General features: G+C 30.6%; 1 protein-coding gene across 1 annotated transcript in view; it reads left to right on the top strand.

Annotated features, from left to right (window-relative positions):
• Nucleotides 1–19,946, top strand: part of LOC121126887 (voltage-dependent calcium channel type A subunit alpha-1-like) — a 208,752-nt gene that overhangs the window by 748 nt on the left and 188,058 nt on the right. Inside the window, 1 exon segment of the mRNA XM_071892078.1 lies at nt 9,691–9,881. Coding sequence (XP_071748179.1) covers nt 9,731–9,881 — 151 coding nt within the window. The 5' untranslated portion in view covers nt 9,691–9,730.

Genomic DNA, 19,946 nt, shown 5'->3' with positions numbered 1-19,946 from the left:
TTCTTACGCTTATTAAAGATTTAGTTTTGGGACAAATATTTTTAATTTTTGAAAATCTCATAATGCACTTAAGCTGATGAAACTTGGGCTAGATGTTTCTTTTTGTTAAATTTATCCCCTCCGCCCCCCAAAAAAAACCCAGAAAATCTTCAATTATAATTTTAGAAATATTGCCTCTCTTACTCCTGATTCATTTTGATATTCGGTATGATAACAGTGATTTTGTGCCAAGATCCTCAATGGAATTATTATCTTCCTGACATGAAAAGAAATGTCATTCGTGGAGTTATGTTCCATGTTTTGTGTATTTTAAAATACCTAATTGAAAAATACCAATAAGATTGTAGACTCAATCCCAAAATTATTGAGATACTAGAAATAAGCTGAAGCATTGTGAATAAAAATAAGATGTGTAATACTATAAAATCTAGTTAAGTATTATATGCTTAAGTCGATCAAAGGAAGGATAAACATGTAAAATAAGATGTACACTTAAAGACAAATAGATAATAACTATATTTTCGTGATAATAATACACTACACATTGACCAATTATAGACGAATTTTAAGAAATAGATATTTAGGTGTATTTATATCTACATGGACGTCGTTCTTTTTCTAAGTCTGCTTACTCCTCCTTTAATCTACTCCTCTGTTCTACTAAGGTCTACTCTTTTAAAAACTTCTCCAACAACTTTGCATAGTCCTGCAAACGTTTTAGTTTTAAATAGGACTGCGGAGTCGGTACAAATTTTCCGACTCCTGACTCCACCAAAAAAGCCATTGCGAAGTCAGTGGCTTTTCTTGTGAAGTCAGGAGTCGCAAAATTTGTACTAGCTCCGACTCCAAAACATTATTAAAGTTTATTTAAATAATAGTTATTTCTTATCTAAATATCATTTTTATCAATGAGTGTTCGTAAAGCTTTTTCCTCAATGGTTATAAATTATAGGTATTAAGTACGATTAATTTATGAAACTTGAAACTTAACTCATTTATAAGTATACTTCACAAATTTCAGACGTACATACTGTCGATACAATCCCAATTCCCGAACATCTCTGTAGTAAAAATTATACTGTTGGGTAGAGTCTAGTCTCTGGCAATTCTAGTTTATTAGTTAGTTCTGTGAATAGCCAATTTTATCAGAGTAAAGAGTAAGTTTGCAGTGAGAGGTTGTTTATATTGTTGCCTCTAATAAACTCTACATTTTGGCTTCATAGGGTAAAAAAGAACAAAAAAAAATTTAATTGTTTCTTAAATACCCAAAATAATTACGATGATGAAAATTTATTCAAAATTTTTTTTATTAACTAAAAATTCAAAAGCCGTATTATATTTAGTAATGTTTCAAAATATAGTCTATAAAGTTGTGTAGCTACAAACATTTTTTTTGGGATGGAGACCCACGTCGCATCTTTATGCATATAAATGAAAGTCTCATCCCATTTCCTACCCAGCTTTTTCTGGGCACAAGATCATATCAAATGGTCTTAAACATCGAATCTAGCCACTTCTGGTAGCTTAAAAAACTACTTTCGGGCCTATTACTTGATTGTCCAAAATATTTACAATAAAGAAGAGATAATGCTTGAATAAAACACGTAGTGTGTTAGTGAAGTTCCCTTTGTCTTCATTAGCTGATAAGTATTGTTTATAGAAGTGGATAGCAGATATGTAAATGTTGGCCACTGCCATTTTCTTGACGTATCCGTACTCTATACGTACTAACGGTCCATTCCATATTATCAAAAATCCCATGTGGCTATTATATTGTTGAATACAATCAGGCTGTTGAATTTATTGATATTTTTTTTTTGTATTGAATAGAGAATAGTGGAATTACATTTTTTAGCAATTCTAACTTCTTTGTTATCGATCCATTTTTTAAGTAAAATATCATAACTTATTCTATAGTATACGACCCCTTATGGCTCATTTTTAATCCTCTTTTTCTTTGAGATAGGGCATTTTCCCCTTAGATTGTCTCTACAATTTTCTTGATCCAAGATACCCTCGGGACTTCAATTTTTCCCTCAGAGATATACTTGTAAAATAATTACTAAATATATATATATTATGACTTATTTATAGAAAATGAATTCATACTTCAGAATATAATGCTAAAAATATTTTGAGAATAAAAATAGTATATAGCGCCGAAATTTAGAAATTTCTACATAAAATTTTTGTACATGTCTTATGTATAATTTGCATAAATCTTTTATAAAAAAAAACAGCAGCCAAATTCATAGATAGGTATAACAATTTTGAACATATTAGTGATTCAAATAATTAAAATAGTTATAAACAGATGAGTAATTAATTAATAAAGTGAGACTTGCTTAAACGTGAGGACACCATGTTAAGTTACATGAATATTTTAAAGGATTATCGTATCTATCTGGAATTTAAGACGTACATAGAATCCCAAGTAGGATACTATAGTTTCTGATGACATTATTATCTAATTCAAAAAGTGATATAAATAATGTTTTATGAGCAGTTTGAATACATGTAGAAAAATCTACCCTTTGGTTAGGTTAAGAAATTGCTATAAACATAGGTATTTTTTTACTGCCCCAAGCGCCAAGTTTTTGTTCCGTTTCATTCTATACTCATACCGTTTTTGTGAAAAAAATATTTTTGTTAAGTTGTCCAATCTATTGTCTCATATATATTTTTTACACCCTCCTCAACTGTACATTTATATAGCCCACATTTTGTTCAAATAAATTTTGTTAATTAGTCGAGATTATAACATAATGGTGTAAAAAAAAAATATCCACTTAAGGGTAGAAAATATATTTTATTTGTATAATAAAAAGTTTTTGAAAATTTTATTTGTTTATATAACATTATACGAGCCAAGTCTGTGAGTTTAACCATTATTTAATAAATTGGGGATGAATATAGACAAATATTTACTTTATAATCAACATAAAAAAACTGCAAATAGGCTGGGCTTCAATCGAATTTATAAATGTAGATAATAATTCACTAAACAAAATAAGTATTTATTAATAATTAAAAAAAATTTACAATTATTTCATTATTAAAAAATACCTCAATCTTTTTTCAGGGTTATTTATTTATCACTTTTACCCACTTGTAAGCAATTTATCATAAAATAACTTTAAACCACTAGTAAATAATAATATTAAAAAACTAGTGTTTCCTATGTAGTATGTCTTGCTTCAAGTGATATTGAATATGATATGTTTAGCTATTTTCTTCATTTCATATTTTTATCAAATTAATGGTTCTCACTTTAACCAATACAAACCCTTTTTGGCATGGTACAGCAATCACATGCTAATAGTTTACCTAAATTTTGAACAGTGTATACAGTCAATTTCTTTCGGTCTTAATGATGGCCTTATCAACTGTCAAATTAAAAGCACATATAAATATCAAAATTGTCTCTTTTGGAATGATTCAATTGTTTAGGTATGTTTTTATATATATTTTATTTATATGGTAATAACTTCAAATTGTTGCATTACCTATTTCTAATTAACATATTTTATTTTATATTTCACATCCAGACCCTCTTATCTTAATCTCAATGTGTTTTTTGAATAAAAAAATTAACCTGTTTAATAAAAATGATAATTTTTTATATATATTTATTTTCTAAAGTTTGTTGATTTTGGTGAAGTCAGAGTGTAAATGTTTTCCAGTTACTGCCGATAAATATTAGAATGACCCATTTTAAATGATTTTTAAATGATTAAATGATAAATGAGTGTATCTGATCTAATGAACCGTCATGACAGCTATTGTGACGATAACGATGCAGCCTATTTATACTATAAGATCAAAGATTACTTTGTTCATACATATTAAATAATGGTAGTATTAAGAAGTGGAATGAGAGAAGGTACTTTTATCCTTCATACATATATAACAACAGCATGATGTCTATAAACTGTCAATTTTGACTATATAACGATAATGTTTTCATCTTAAAAGTGACAATACCATCCCAAAAACTGTATTTAAGAGACTTGAAATTTTTTAAATATCGTTTCCATCAGAAAAGACAATAGTGGGGTTTGAAAAAAAATCATTTAAAATGGGTCATTCTAATATTTATCGGCAGTAACTGGAAAACATTTACACTCTGACTTCACCAAAATCAACAAACTTTAGAAAATAAATATATATAAAAAATTATCATTTTTATTAAACAGGTTAATTTTTTTTATTCAATGACCATTTTTTTTTCTCGAAAATAGTTAATAAACAGTACTGATAAAACTGATCTCAGTTCTAGTACCAAATGTTATTTTTCTTTCTTTCCTGAAATTCTACTAGATAGCAACAATTCTAACAATTGATGCTAATCGATTGCATTTTTTAGATCGTACATTTTTTTGTTTGGTATTGGAAACCTGAAGTGTGAATTTTATTTTTCGAAGCTGCTATAATTATTATGTCATTCCTGAGGAGTGAACTACCTTTTATACTACATACAGGCTATCATTGATGTATACGAAACATGATTGAACATTTTGATGTCCTCATAAAAGACAGAGAGTAACCTTGAGGATTTATTGTAAAGTTATAATTGTTAATCCTTGTTGGACACAGAGTAGAATAGAGGACCACCGTCGGAATAATTATCTATTTTCATATTTATTTCCTTCTTCCACTCCTCATTAATATAAATGAGTGTATCTGATCTAATGAACCGTCATGACAGCTATTGTGACGATAACGATGCAGCCTATTTATACTATAAGATCAAAGATTACTTTAAATAATGGTGGTATTAAGAAGTGGAATGAGAGAAGGTACTTTTATCCTTCATACATATATAACAACAGCTAAGCTGCTCTTTTTCAAAATATTCTTCCAAATTGTCAAGCTTACCAATTGACAGACAAAGCTAAATAGAAATGGGATATTTTAAATTATCTACCTGTGACTAATAAAAAGGGGGACAGATCTGTTATTTTGATGATCGTCATCTAGGTCAAAAGATGAGAGAGAAACAGCTGACACTATTTTTCCAACATTTAGCAATATGCACTAAAACAACAAAAGGGTGTGGGGGGAGAGAAAAATAAATTAACATGGTTTTGTGAGAAGTTTACAATTGTGACGTGGATTGAAGGGAGTAAAAAAGTTATACATATTTATATTAGTTAACGAAGAACCATATAATTTAAGCGCGCGCGAGTTGCAATCTATTATTTTAAAAAAAAAGTTAAAAGTAAACATTGTCTTCTCACCAAGAGTGACAGGAAGACAGTTTCAAGATTTAAGAAAGAATTAACATACTATTTAAAAAAATAAAATAATATCCATCTTTATAAACAAGTTGTGTACACCTACTCATATTTTTTGTAATTTGTCAACTTCTAATCAATATTATGAATATTTTTATATATGTTTCCATTGTTTATCTATTTAAATCATAAAAATTTCCATGTAATAAATATTACTAAAATTGAAATTAAAAAATTAAAAAAAAGAATTTCTTAATATTTGGGTTCGTAGTATTCCTAAAAAAAACTTGGAAGGGAACAATAATTCAACATCACTTATTAGATATTTCAAAAAAAGAGGACTATAAAGGTTAATAGAAATACAAGGTTAGACCATCACTCTTCAATTTGATGTATCTTAGTGACAACTGGGAAAGACAGACCAATTTTGACCAAAAACATGCTACCACTCTGAGTCTATGACTTCATTATTGCTAGAATTCTCAATTTAATGCCTGTATTGCCTGTTGCAGAAGAAAAACATATTTTGAGAAAACATGCAACCCATCTTATACTATGACGTTTAATTTTAAAAGCGTGGTAGAAGTCTCTTATTTCTATTGACCTTGGAGGGGAGGACTGATTCCCATCATCTTAGGAAGGATTAAAATAACTCAGTTGTCGGTACCTTAAGCTTTATACCATTCAATCTGTTTGAGAACATTCCTTCACTATTAATTTAGTACCTTCCAGTTCCATGAAGTACAACCTCAAGTGCAGACTTGATGTCAAATTATTTATGTATTTAATTTGTCAAGTTTTTTGAAATGGGTTATTCCCAACTCAAGAATTCTTGAATGTTATGTGTTACTACTTCATTTCTATTGTTTCTCTCTATTCTTTCAAATGCATATTAGGTCTCATAAACAATTACTTTTTTCTAGATATAAAATAAGTTTGGGGCGTCATAAAGAATTGGAATTGAGTTGTTTTGAGGAGAACAATGTTTTGTCATTACGTCACCTAGAAAATAAGTTAGCTTTGCCTTCTTTGTAATATAACATCCAGATCATAGATGGCATAGACAACAAACTTTTTTTTTGCTATTCATGGAATACTCCCTCAAATTCAATATTCCCTACAAATTTTTCGACGATCTTACTTACTATCGTGATTCCATAGTCGCTCATAATATATTTCAGCATATCTGTTCTTCTTATAAAATTCAAAATCTTCCTCAAGTTGGAAATTTGCTTGCTTTTGGGAAAGCACTTCCAACTAAAGATGTTATAAAAGCAAGAATAGAACAATGAAAGAAAGTGAATAATAACTCTGATCAATTATTATTATTAACAAGTCCTTTGACTTCAACACGTTACTTAATGAAATTTCTTGTTGTGGGAAATATGTAGTGTTATTCTTTATAGAACCATTGTTTAAGAGAATGATTGCCTTTGTTTACATAGTATTTCACATTTGCAAAAACTATCTGGGTCCTTGAGTTTAAATACTGGGATATCTTTTTCTACCAATTTATATCTCAAGACACTTTTAAATTCAATGTCTTCTGAAAGAAAAAAAGTGTCTTTAATTTTCGACGAAGTGTATTGTTCACAAAGGATTGAGTTTGTTGGAGGGAAATTTTATAGATCTAAGGCTGATGTGCCATCCCACAAGAACGAGACTATCTTTTATTATTTCAAATGTAGCAACTAAACATAATGCATTATTATCATGGTTCCTATTCTCATAATAAATGTGAAAATAAGTAAAGAGTGTCCTAAGTCTGTAATTAAATTAGTAACAGACATTGGATTCGAAATAATTGCCTGAGTTTGTAATGACCATACCTCGAACTAAAACTCTATCATCAAGAATTTTGTGAAGGGCAATTTAAGAAATCAATAGAAAATTCGTATTGAATTCAAAATCAAATATTTTTGTTATATGACACCGTACATCTTTTAAAAAATTTCCTATAGATAAACAGTCATTTATACCTATTTGCCTCATTTAGAGAAAATATGTCACAAGAAGCAGAATTTTCTACGGCAAATATCAAGAACTTTTTCTTATTTGAAAAAGTAAATTCAGCAGAACGCTTCTTAACTCCATCTACTATATCTGGCCATTGGCAATAAAGAAATGAACATTACAATTGGAACCAAACTGCGACATTTTTTCAAATAATAAACAAGTTTTGGTGTCTGATATCCATTAAACCCAAAATTGGAACTTTCATCCCGGCGAGAAGAACGAAACCCAATTTTCTCGAAACTGTAAAAATAATTAAGATTTCTTATGTAATTTTTTAAAATGTTTTTGGAAAGTGCCACCTATATATTTCAAGAAGGGCTCCTGAAACTTATTCAATAGGCATTCAAACTACTCTGCCCCGAGTGAAATTTATAAATATTTATTAAATAATAAAAAAATAAAGTATATTTGTCTTGGTAATATAACATTCGATCCCATAGAGCGACAAATTGGACAATATAGACAGCTCTCTGCTTCCGACCATTTTAAGAGCTGTTGGCAATTTTTGGAGGCTGAAAAGAAAACAAGGGTAAAAAAATTAGTTCAGTCAAGTAATCTAAATCTTGCTGGGATATTTCGTGTCTTAAAAGAAGGTGATCAGTCATTAGAAAACAAATTGTAGGATATCAAATCTATTGAACGATATTATATTTTAAAATCAAAAGATTTCTTAACGAATTCTTCCAATAATAAATGACTATTGGTGTAAACATTTGTCAGCATATTAAAATGCAAAATATGCCCAATTCCTACTGAATTAAAGTACGAGTTTTTTTAAAGTACATTTTCTGTATTGGGGAAGGGAGGCTTTCCACCTTGTTGGAATACCCAGGGAGAATTGCCAATAATGGATTTGATCCATGGGATAGCTTTGTTGTCCTAGACTTTGACGTACTCATCAGCCCTCCCGCATAAAATTTCTTCCTGCATTTTTAAAAACCCTTGATAGCACTGATGGCGACTTGTTCATCTATTTGCCCATGTCAGTAATTGAGGAATTTGGTTTTTCTTGAAGGCCCCCTTCAGGAGATTGACAGACACGGAGGGATTCCTGTCTGATTTTGGAGAGTGTATCTTCCCTAAACTTCAACCGCATGGATACATTGTAAATTGTCTTCCTCGGGGCCCCAGTCCTGTCCAGATGACCTACTGGGACAATCCCGTGAGGAAGAACGCTGCAATCTCAATCCTCTTCTCGTACTGTATGATCATAGTGGCAACTAGGAAAATGTTTTTTTAGCAAACGACAGCTAATTATGTGTTCTAACAACATTGCTCATAGGAACATAGTAAAAAAAATACTGTTAACCTCTCAAAATTTGTATAATAGAGATGAGTAAATAATAACAGTTGGCCTGGTAAAATTTATATCCTTGCTCACCACTATAAAAAGTGGTTTATACCTCGCATTAGTGTGTATAAAACTTTGAACGATAAAGAAATTTTAGGTTCCTCCATGATTTAGGAATTTATGTATTAGTGGGCACTAAATTTCATTTCTCATTAATTATTTGTAATTTGGTTTCATTATAATTATAAATATAGTGGCTCCTTATTATTTGGTTAAAATGTCTAAACATGAATATATAGCTTTTATCTTACTCCTGTTTTATAAATTGGTTCTATTTTTAAATAAAAAGTTACCCTGGATTACAATGGGGGACACAAAATTTCTAGTAATGAAATGAAGCCAAGAAAAAAATTTACCCTTGAGGGAAGACCCCAAAACGGATCTCATTTTTTATTTGGATCATATGGTTAAAAAAAGGGGAATTATAGTCATTAGGGACTATTATTAATCAGAGTCATTTTTTACCATTAAGACAATCACCAAATTGAAGTACAGGATGTTTAACATGACATCTAAATTACTTAGAAAAAAGTTTTTCAAAGTGATAAACTGCATAGAATCACTATATATCTTCCTTATGGCAGTACATTACACCAGTATGGCTTAATTATATTTCTAGTTATGAAGTACCATCCAAGAAATTCAGAAATGGTAGATAAAATTCCTATATCATCTCATATCTTCATCTGTTTATATCATGAGTAACTATATAAGATACTAGTTTAACGAAAAGAAAAAAATGCCATATTCATTTTAATAATATATGATTTTTTTTTGTCTATAATATTCACTGAATCGTGTCTACACCTATGATATTGATGTGAATTCATCTTACGAAGAACTTTATCGTCATTTTAATATATCCATAAAATAAATACTTATTATACATTGATATCTGATGCCTAAATGAGGTTTTTAAACTCTAGATTGAAACTAAAATTATTCTTCTAAAAAGGAGAAAAGAAAAAGAGTATGGATGTAGAAATTTATCTATTTTGTAAGATTACCTATACACCTATAATTGAATCTTTGATAACAACTAATATGATTTTTTTATCGTTAATTTAAGTCTAATAATTTTTAAAGATTAAATATATTGTAGTTTTTAAGAAGAACTCATTTGGTCATGGAAAAATCATTAGAAATGAAACTTCATCATCCGAATAAATTACCATCAAGCTTGTTTTTTTTATCGGGTAAAAATCCAATTCGAAGAGCTGTAATTTGGTTTGTTCGGTGGATAGTTTTTGAATGGATAATTATTTTTACTATTATTGGTAAGTTTCAATTTAATTTAGATTCATTTATTAAGTAAATTAAAATAAAACTTTATACTTATATATATATGATCAATGAATACTAAAAGGAAAATAAGTTGTGCGAGACGAAATACGTAAAAAGGTCAAAAACAAATTTATTTTATTTATTACTTAGATACAATGGATTGTAGTAATTTTATGAATTAATTATTTTTACTATTATTGGTAGGTTTCAATTTAATTTAGATTCATTTATTAAGTAAATTAAAATAAAACTTTATACTTATATATATATGATCAATGAATACTAAAAGGAAAATAAGTTGTGCGAGACGAAATACGTAAAAAGGTCAAAAACAAATTTATTTTATTTATTACTTAGGTACAATGGATTGTAGTAATTTTATGAATTAATTATCAATTATAATACAAGACTAAACGATTAGAGAAATTAAATTTTTTATCAACGTGTAGGAACAATATGGGAAATCACAGCCAAACAAATGAATAGATTTTGCTGAAATTTTTCATGTTGGCTCTAAAGGCTCACAAAACGGTTTTTTCCTTTGTTTCATCATATTTTTTCTTCACTCGCTCACCTTCTACCTTAAGCATCTAGCACCTGAGCATAAGTACTGTTGTAAGGGTTCTTATTTATTCGGTCCAGTACAGTCCAATATTAGAACCGGTCCTGTTGTTCCTTGGGACCAGTTCCTTAAGACCGTCAGTCTAGTCTTTTTCGTTTAAGGACCGATCTTTGAGTCTGATTGACTAAAGAGAAAGAGTAGAGAGACCAGAAATCAACAATAACGACACATATAAAATGGAAATTTTATATTTTTACGTGGGTAAGAAAACTATTTGGTTTGATCAGATTATGGATTAGGATTTAATTAATTATTTAAGTCAACAACTTTTATATGGGGATCTATTTCAAGTATGCAAGAGAAAAGTTCGTTGCCAAGTGGAATCCACCTATTCGCCTACTTGCATCAATTTTCCACTCAATCTAAAAATAGATTGAGTGGTGATTCGTCCTGTGGAAGAAAATAATCTTTCAGAAGGAACGGACGATCCAGGAATGGAGGAGTACTTTTTGAAAACTTTGTTGAATTTAGGGAAGGGGTGCCGGCTTTTAGTCAAAAGTCAAAACTCTGGATTAAAACTTGCTGATACAGCCAATTCCTGGCAGAATTGATATAATTCACTACTAAAATTGTCGTTGTCAGAGGATAAATAATATAGTTTTTTTTGTGTTTTTTTTTAACTTTCTCGTTTCGTTGGAGATTGTGCTCCAGAGACACAAATCCTTTTCTTCCTCATAATCATATTCTGTTGTATTAGCTTTTTCAACACATTTCCTTTCCCCTTCAAATTTTGAGATTGTATCCGAAATTAATTCTGAAGAATTAAACCCATGTTTCTTGAATATTGCATCTAATAAATAATGTTGATATATATATACATATAATCCTCTCAAATATGGAGAATCATGCGTAAATTACAATATTGGAAATGTACCTATTGATAACTATGGTTTTAATAATGAAACATTTATTAGTTCACTTAAAATAACGTATTCAGTGAGACAAAGAGAATTAAATGGTTCATCATTCAATTTGGACGTAGTAAAGTTATTTTTGTCGTGTATCATCCATTTTAATGTTCTGGATGATCACAATTTCTCCAAGTTTATTAAAAAATATACTGGAAAAACTTCTTCAGGTTGATGGGTCGTTAACAACTTGGTTGGGGAAGTATGTCAAGTAATTTTGAATATAATAAAAGAAGAGGTGGAGAAAAGGCTATTTTGGTTGCACTAGATGAGACAAAAGATCATCAAGGAGTTCAATGACGGCAATTTTGATTTTTCTGTGGGAGACTTTAGCCTATTGACTTGATTAATGTTTAGATTTTAAATGCAAACAAAGTAAAGAACATCGTCATAAGCTCAGTTGATAAGTTATAAGGAGAACTGATGCCGCCTTGTATTGTCTCAAAGCCAAAACAAAAACAATCCCTGAATTGATTCACATTCAGTGTATTGCTCATAGATTACATAGAGTTGCAGATAGGGTTCAACAAAAGTTTCCTCTAACGAACGAACTTATTTCCAATGTGAAGAAGATGTTTTAGAACTCTGGAAGAAGAATTAGAGTATTTACTGCTTCGTACAAAACTCCTCTCCCTTTATCACCAATTTTAGCAAGATAATGAACTTGTTTGAAAGCAGTGAAGTACTACTACCAACACTTCGACGTCTTCAGAGAATATTTAAACAGCCTTGATGAAGATTGGGCAGCAACCAGAAGAGGACAAGAAGTAATTAATAATGATTCCTTAAGAGAAGAAGTTGTTTTTATTCAGAAAATTTTTCGTCAAATACCTTTGCCAATAACTGCACTTGAGGAAAGATTGCCTCTTCTTACCAGCCTAACCATTTTAGAAAATCTGACTCAAGATTTGAAGGAAGAACCATTCAAGACCAAGTTAAAAGAAGTGCTTCAAAAGAGTCCTGACTACACAAAACTAAAGGAACTCTCAATAAGTGAAAGCCTTGTATACAAAAATACTCCAATCGTCAATTGTGATGCTGAGAGAGACTTTAGTATGATGAATATCATCAATACGAAAAGGAGGTCCAAACTAAGTACTAAGAAATTGAGGGAATTGTTGATCACCAAATAGAATGAATATTTTGTTATCATTTAGTTGTCAACACGTAAATATAAACAATATTTTTTAAATAATTTGTTACTTTATTGCCTCTGTGCTAAAGTTATCTATTCTTCCTTTATGGTCAGTGGTCATAAAGAAGTTATGAGTACACTTCCTGTAATGATCGGTTTGATGTTTTCTAACTAACAATATATTTTGTCTTGCATAAATTTACAGAATATTATATTCATTGATAGGGAAGTTATATATCAATAATATACAACAATCCCTCTTCCTTCATGTGGAAATAAATAAATAATTTAAGTTAAAGATTTATTATAAACGATACTCTTTTAATTGGGTTGGAATCGATTTTTACTTTGAACTCTTGATCCAGCGACAGATACAATTGCACCGCTGTCATATATAGCTATTATATTTTTGAAGTAATTTCCATGGACATTCAATGCATCGATTGGTAATTTATTCAGTTCAAATTTTTGAATATAGTTGATGATCGAAAAGTAGTTTTCTTTTAGACACCTACATACTCTTGCATAGTGGCCTCTCTTGCCACATCTTGTGCATTCGACGCTTTTTCCAAGGCAAACTTTCCCATTCTTATCAGGAAATTGGAAACCACTGTCTACACAATCTTTCTTGGCTCTTGTTCCACGATCTCCTACAGCTTTTATTTCTTCGTTATATATTAAATTAACATGACTTTGTGTTTGCTTTAACACTCTTTGATACTAAATCATTTAGACTATTTTGATTATTCTTTGCTGTTTATACTATTCTCCATTAATAAATATTTCACATATTTTATATGCATCATCAAATAATCTAAATTGTACTTCTCTATACTTCCGGACTAAGACATTTTCTTGATAATATTATTTTGATTAAATATAACCAAGTAAAGCTATATTTTGGTGAAGGAAAGCTTCTATATGTAGTAAATTTTTAAATAAGCTGTAATGTTAAAAAAAACATGATTGAGATATCTTATAAGTATTTTCAAAATTACCCAATGGCCATCAAGTATGATTTATGAATAAAGGTTTGTTTATGTCAGAAAGAAAACAGAGGAACCAGATAGTTGAAGTTGTATTTGCGGGCGAGCTTGCGCAAAAGACGATTACCACAACCCTAGGTATCCTACTGCAGTCCATCCTTCACGTGTGCATTTTTCAGCCTACCCCCACCCCCTACATATTTTAAAATGGCCTCAAACGTACAATTCTTTCCGTCTTGAAACCTCTCACTGAATTAAAGTATTTACATTTGTAGAATTAGAAAATGATGGAATAGCTGATAATGTATTGCCAACCTAATAAGTTAATTATTATAATATACATAACCCTTCAAAGTTATTAACAATTTTATAATAAATAATTGATATTACAACTTTAGAGACCATTAAAGATTATTTTTTTTCAATCTTAGTTAAGAACACGATTCTTAAATTAAATAACTAACAGCTTTTAACTTTTTTTATGACAAAAGGAGTTGTTCTGATAAGGACCATTTGAATTTTATTTTTTTCAATGAAAAATATATAAGTCACCACAGAGAGTACAGTACTTGGTCTCTATCTATGAGAATTTCGCACTGTTCCAGAGAAAATTGTTTCCCCCAAAAAAAAAAAACAATTATGGCAACTTATAAAATAATAAGCTATGTTATGTCCCTCCTAATGCTGGATCTAGAATAATAGAAAAATGATGCAACATAATGAATTGGAGATCTTCCTTGATCATCAAGATTCATTTTGTCCACACACTACTCAACACATTCCATCAAACATTTTAATTATAAAGAAAGAAAGAAAGTTAGCTTTAGAGATATTTAAGGATACTTAATAATAGTGTAATTTTAAATTGGATTCCTATAGATGGAAAAACTGTAATGTCATTCTTTTGGATGTTCCTGATTGAAATCATATCCAGTTGGTTTTAAATTTTTATTCAATAATAATTATGAATTCCTTCTAAATTAAGTTTTCATACTTTGGTGGAATATTAATAAAAATGTATAGCTTTAAAATACTTACAATTACTAATGACTCCTCCTTGGATCAAATTCGTTATATTCCATTACATGACATTCTTCAACCATTTTATGTTCTAAATTATTATTACTATGATGCCATCAATGAACGAGCATGATAAGTTTTTAGGATTGATAGACTGGACTGAACTGGACAGGACTGCAGTTTTTAGAATTGATAGACAAGACTGAACTGGACGGGACTGCATTCTTTAGTCCTAAATAAGGACAGAAACAACACTAAGCACCAGAAATTAAAAGGAACTTCGATGACTCACGTTTTCTTTCTTTTTTCTTTTATAAGAAAATAATGAACAAATCTTCGGGTGGGAATAACTCACAATTTAACTATCTTAATGCTTTAAAAAAAAATAGTTGCTAGAACAATCAATAGACAAATCGTAATTGATCTTAAATCAATTAATGGAGATCGCTCGCTTATGCCACCTACCGACATGAAAGTAGAAAATAGGATTTTTGTGCTAGTGTCATTAATGATAGTAGACTAAAAGGTGTTATAGACATGGTAACTTTCCATTTAAGCCTGATCCCTAATTGTACATTACGATAGTTTTACCGATAAGAGGGTTCAAAACAAGAATTATATATGCTCTACCTATAACTTGAGCAAAATGTTACGAGACTGAATATTTTCCAAAAATATGTTCAAATATTTTTTAAGATGGGCTAATTGTATAAAACAACTTGCTAGTAAAAACAAACATACAGAAAACAACGAGGAATCAATAAAGCCAAATGAAAAAGAGTGAAATAACAAAGAAAGTTCTGAAACAAATCTTTCGATAGTATATGTAGTACACAGTAAACCAGACGATAGAGAATGAGGGTCAAGTCGAAAAAAAAGTAGGGAAAAGTTTAGATAGGTTTGACTAATCGAACATAATTTCTTTAATCGAAATAGTCGGCAAAACAACTGTCGTGTGCGCATTTGAGTGAGGAAAGTCTACAACCTCTGGAACAAGAAGATGGTAAAATTTGTAATTTTGAAGATAATACTTTAGGGTGTTTAAAAAGTATAAAACGTCGGAAGGAAAAAAAGCCTGCGATTTTTGCAGAACTTAGTATGTTATTCCGCAAGAGGAAAGATTCTGGGTCCAAGAGATCAACTCCAGATACGGGCCTTTCCCCAGCTAATAAAGAAACTCCAAAAAAGTTCATGAGGAATTAATACATTCAACTATAGACAGTCTCACAATACTTCCGTTGAACATAAGAGTTAGATGGGATCGAAAAAAGACGCATACATTAAAGAAAAGACACATGAAACTTAACTCTGACTTCGTCTGTTTTTAAGATGTAAGAAGTGAAGTTTCATCCACATGTCACAATCAGTGTACAATTTTTCTACCTCGAAACTATAAATACTTTTTTTACTGGACTTGGTTACTCGAGAAGTATCTTCATTTTCAAAAGAGTGATTCGTATTCTTTATTTAAGGAATATTAAGGAAAAATCCAATGACATAGAATAAATATAACAATTAATAGCTTTGGGATTTTTTTATTTAATGTATATGGACCAAATAAAAAGTATGAATGCTTTTTCCCAGTGAATTTGTACTCTTGTAGGAGAAGTGTAAGTAGATTTTTTTAAAAAATTGGTTACTTTGACATATTTCTCATACACAACCTTATGTAAGATCTTAATTTAGTAGATTCAATCAAGATACTAAATTCTGATGACAATTACTATTAGAGGAATAGTACTCGTACTTCAAAAATAGACTGTAATGTCGCCAAGTAGATTAAAAAAATATATAGAAAGTCTTGTTATCCTATAGAATCTTTTTTCTGACCATAAAATGATACAACTAGATGCCACAAATGGTCAGTTTAAAACATCTAAATGGATCGTCACAACGAAGAATACAGAAAAGCTCTTAAATACAGACTGATATTACTTTATAAATATCTCCAGACATCTAGTATTTTGTCAAGCTAACTTACCCATAACATCAAGAGTTCAATTATATTTTCTAAAGCAAAAATGAGACATTTAATACATTGACGAGGCATAAGTTTCATTTCTTTATTTATACCATTCCAAACATAGTTTTGTTTTTAAGTTTAATGGAAGAACGAGCTGATGTATGTGATAACGAGTGAATAATATCAAATACTGATCATTTAAAAGACAGAGGAACCACCGGGCGGGAAATGGAGGCCAGAAATATAAGATTAAAGCAAAATCGGTTTGTCTGAAGAACCAAAATCTACCTCAGACAATTGAAATTTAGATTTAGTTGTGCGGTAGGAGGACATTTCATCTTTGGCTTTGTATAATGCAAGATTCAAATCAAAGGTAATTAAACTATATTCATTCTTGATAATGTGCCTACAACGGTGTTATCTTTTCCAAAGATGTGTTGAATTGGATGTATAAGTTAGGTAGCATTAGCTAATGCTGATTTCACACGATTTTAGTATTCCTTTAATTCCATAGTAGGCTCAATATTGTATTCAGTGACAAATGCTTTGGTCCGTGGAGATTCATTTAGCAGTTAAAAAAGAAGTCTTAGAAGTTTATCATTAGCATAAAAAAATCGATGATAAAATGTTAAAAACCCAGGAATTATTGGAACTTTGCGAGATTGGAAGGGAAGGGATAAGTTTGAACTTTTTGACCTGTCCAACGAGATTACTTTGACTGATGACTTTATATTATCACCGACAAAGTTCAACATTTGTTTCAATAAATGTACATTTTACTAGATTAATGGCTTATTCGGGATCATGGAGTCTCTGGAAAAGTGTTGTCAAGCATTTTAGATGGTGTTCCTTTGACAAATTTACATTTAAGGTGTTGTCTTAATAAACGAAACCAAAATCAAGCCCAATTAGAACACGATCATATGATAATTTTTTGAATATTTGGAACGTCTGTGCCGAATTTTTAAGAGGGAAATTCATTTGTACGAATTTGAAGAGGCCAAAAGTGGTAATGAGGTTTTTTTTTTGGTATACTATCAAGGTCTACTGGAATCTGATGATATCCTTTCACTTGATCGACGAAAAAAATATTGAACAGCCCACTATATGGGAGGCAAAATCCTGTTTGTTCCAAAGAGGATATCGATTTAGAATTCTGACATTATTGAGTCGTCCAAAATCGTACATGGTCCCCAATTAGCATTAGTTTTTGGCACCATGTGTAAAAGGGATGCACTAGTGCTAGTTTAAATTTTCTGGGGAAGGTCGACGAGTCTTAGCGTAAAGAGGTGGTCCAGTTGTCTCAATGCTGAAAAAAAATGGCATGTTTTGGTCCCTTTGTTGAAAACTCTGGCTTAATAATAGCATTATACTCTGGCAAAAGTTTCCCTTAATTATCGGTAGCAATTGATACCAATACGAGATGTGTGAATTTTGATATATTCGATGATATACAAAGAAGCGATGTTAAATCAGAGGCATAGACGGATCTACGACGAAGGAGGTCAAAAGCACAGGGAACATATGCCAAACTTGCGGTTGAGATACTCTTGCTGTGGTTATTATGTAGATTTAAAGCTATTGATAAATAAATAAACTTTCAATCAAGTGTTGTATCACTAAGAGTAGCGAAATATTAATTTATTTATTTCCAATCAATCAATATATATACAAAAATACACCCCATATTCTGTTAGAAATTAAAATCAAAGATAATTATCGACTATACTACTTGATTAATTGAAATCACAAACACCTAACTACTAAAAAAACCGACTACAAATATGTTAATGAAAAAATAAAAATGCTTAAATAATAATGACCAAAGATTAAGTTAATACAAATATTAATCATACAATATTTACAAAAAACTGGTCTATCTGAAAGCCATCTAATGCAAGAGTGCATTGATTGCAACCCTTTTTGCCTTCACTTTGTAGGTACTTCAACATTTTCTTTTTATTTCACATCTTAAATCTAATTCCTTTCTCTTCACTTCAAATCTTCATATCAATTCTTTTCTTCTTAATACTCTGAACTCGTTCATTCTATTTCTCTTCATACTCTCTGCTACAGTACTTCCCCAGTGACGAGGAAGGAGGGACAACTGATAGGGTGCTGCTAGGTTGGGTAGCCTGAAGGACTAGAAGGTGGGATGAGGAAAGTAACTTTCTTAGTTGAAGTAGTTGTTTTGTTGGTATGGTGAGCCTCTCCGGGATTTATTAGGAAGGCTTGATTCGGTAAACGGACACGCGATCCTTCTTTTCTTTCCTTTACGGTCAATTGTGATTGTTTTACGCGTGTTTTTCAAAAGGTCCTTGATAAGGCGGTTGGAGGGATTTTCTGACTGCATCAACACTAACGAACACATGGGTGTATCTGGAGAGGTCTGACTGACGAACGTTTCGGGATTCTTTGGCTATCTCGGTGCGACTGGCTTGATGGCTTCCATTTTGTCACTCAGACGGTAATAAAAATCATGCAGAGCGTAGGGATTCGGATTAGAGGGTTTGCTAAGGAATTCTCAAGGAACACATATTCAGCCGAATCCCAATAAAATACATCCGTTATTGAGTACTTCCGTCTCCGAAAATATTTCTACGTTACTGATCTTTTCACTATTCCAAATGGGTACAAAAAATTTCTGAAAAGCTGAGACCACTTACAGATATCAATCACTTTTCGATAGGAAAAGAAGCTTATGAAGCCTTTAATACAGTATAAATATAAATAGCAAATTCAATTTTTGCTGCAGTAGACCCAGAAGAGTTAATGACAAACGAGACTGATGCTTCAGAATTTGCAATTAGAGTGGCTCTAAATCAAAAAGACCTCTAGCCTTCTATTCACCAACTTTAAATAAAAGTGAAATTATACATTCCTCTATAGAAAAGAAGCCTATGCTATCGTAGTCTATAAATTGCGTCATTTCCCGATTGGAAAAAAGTTTATGGTAATCGGTGATGAAGGAGCTGTATCTATTATGTACAATGGAAAACACTGAAATAGAATAAAAAGCGATAAAATTCTTCAATTGGGACTCGATCTTTCGTGTTTTCATATAATATTACATATAGATCAAACAATAAAAACGCACAGCAGACGTATTTCCAGAATATGTGCTTCAACTTAAACAATTGATGACCTCAAAATCTTACATCAAGGTCTACCTTATCTTAGAATCAGTAGATTAGCTCACTTTCCCCCGTCTAAGAATCTACCCTAATATCTAGAAGAGGTAAGAGGAGTAGTGAATAGGTGTAAAATATGTCTAGAACTTAAACCAATCTTTTATTAAGATAATAGTTTGACGATAGTCAAAGCAACTTGACCTATGGAGCGGATTGTAATCAACCTTAAGGGTACTTTAGCTTTTTTCAAACAGATACATTTTAACAATCATAGATGAATATTCACGCTTCCC

Source organism: Lepeophtheirus salmonis, chromosome 12 (assembly GCF_016086655.4).
Source record: "Lepeophtheirus salmonis chromosome 12, UVic_Lsal_1.4, whole genome shotgun sequence".
Lineage (NCBI taxonomy): Eukaryota > Metazoa > Arthropoda > Copepoda > Siphonostomatoida > Caligidae > Lepeophtheirus > Lepeophtheirus salmonis.
The sequence above is the reverse complement of the archived record's forward strand: the minus strand, read 5'-3'. Positions and strand labels throughout refer to the sequence as shown.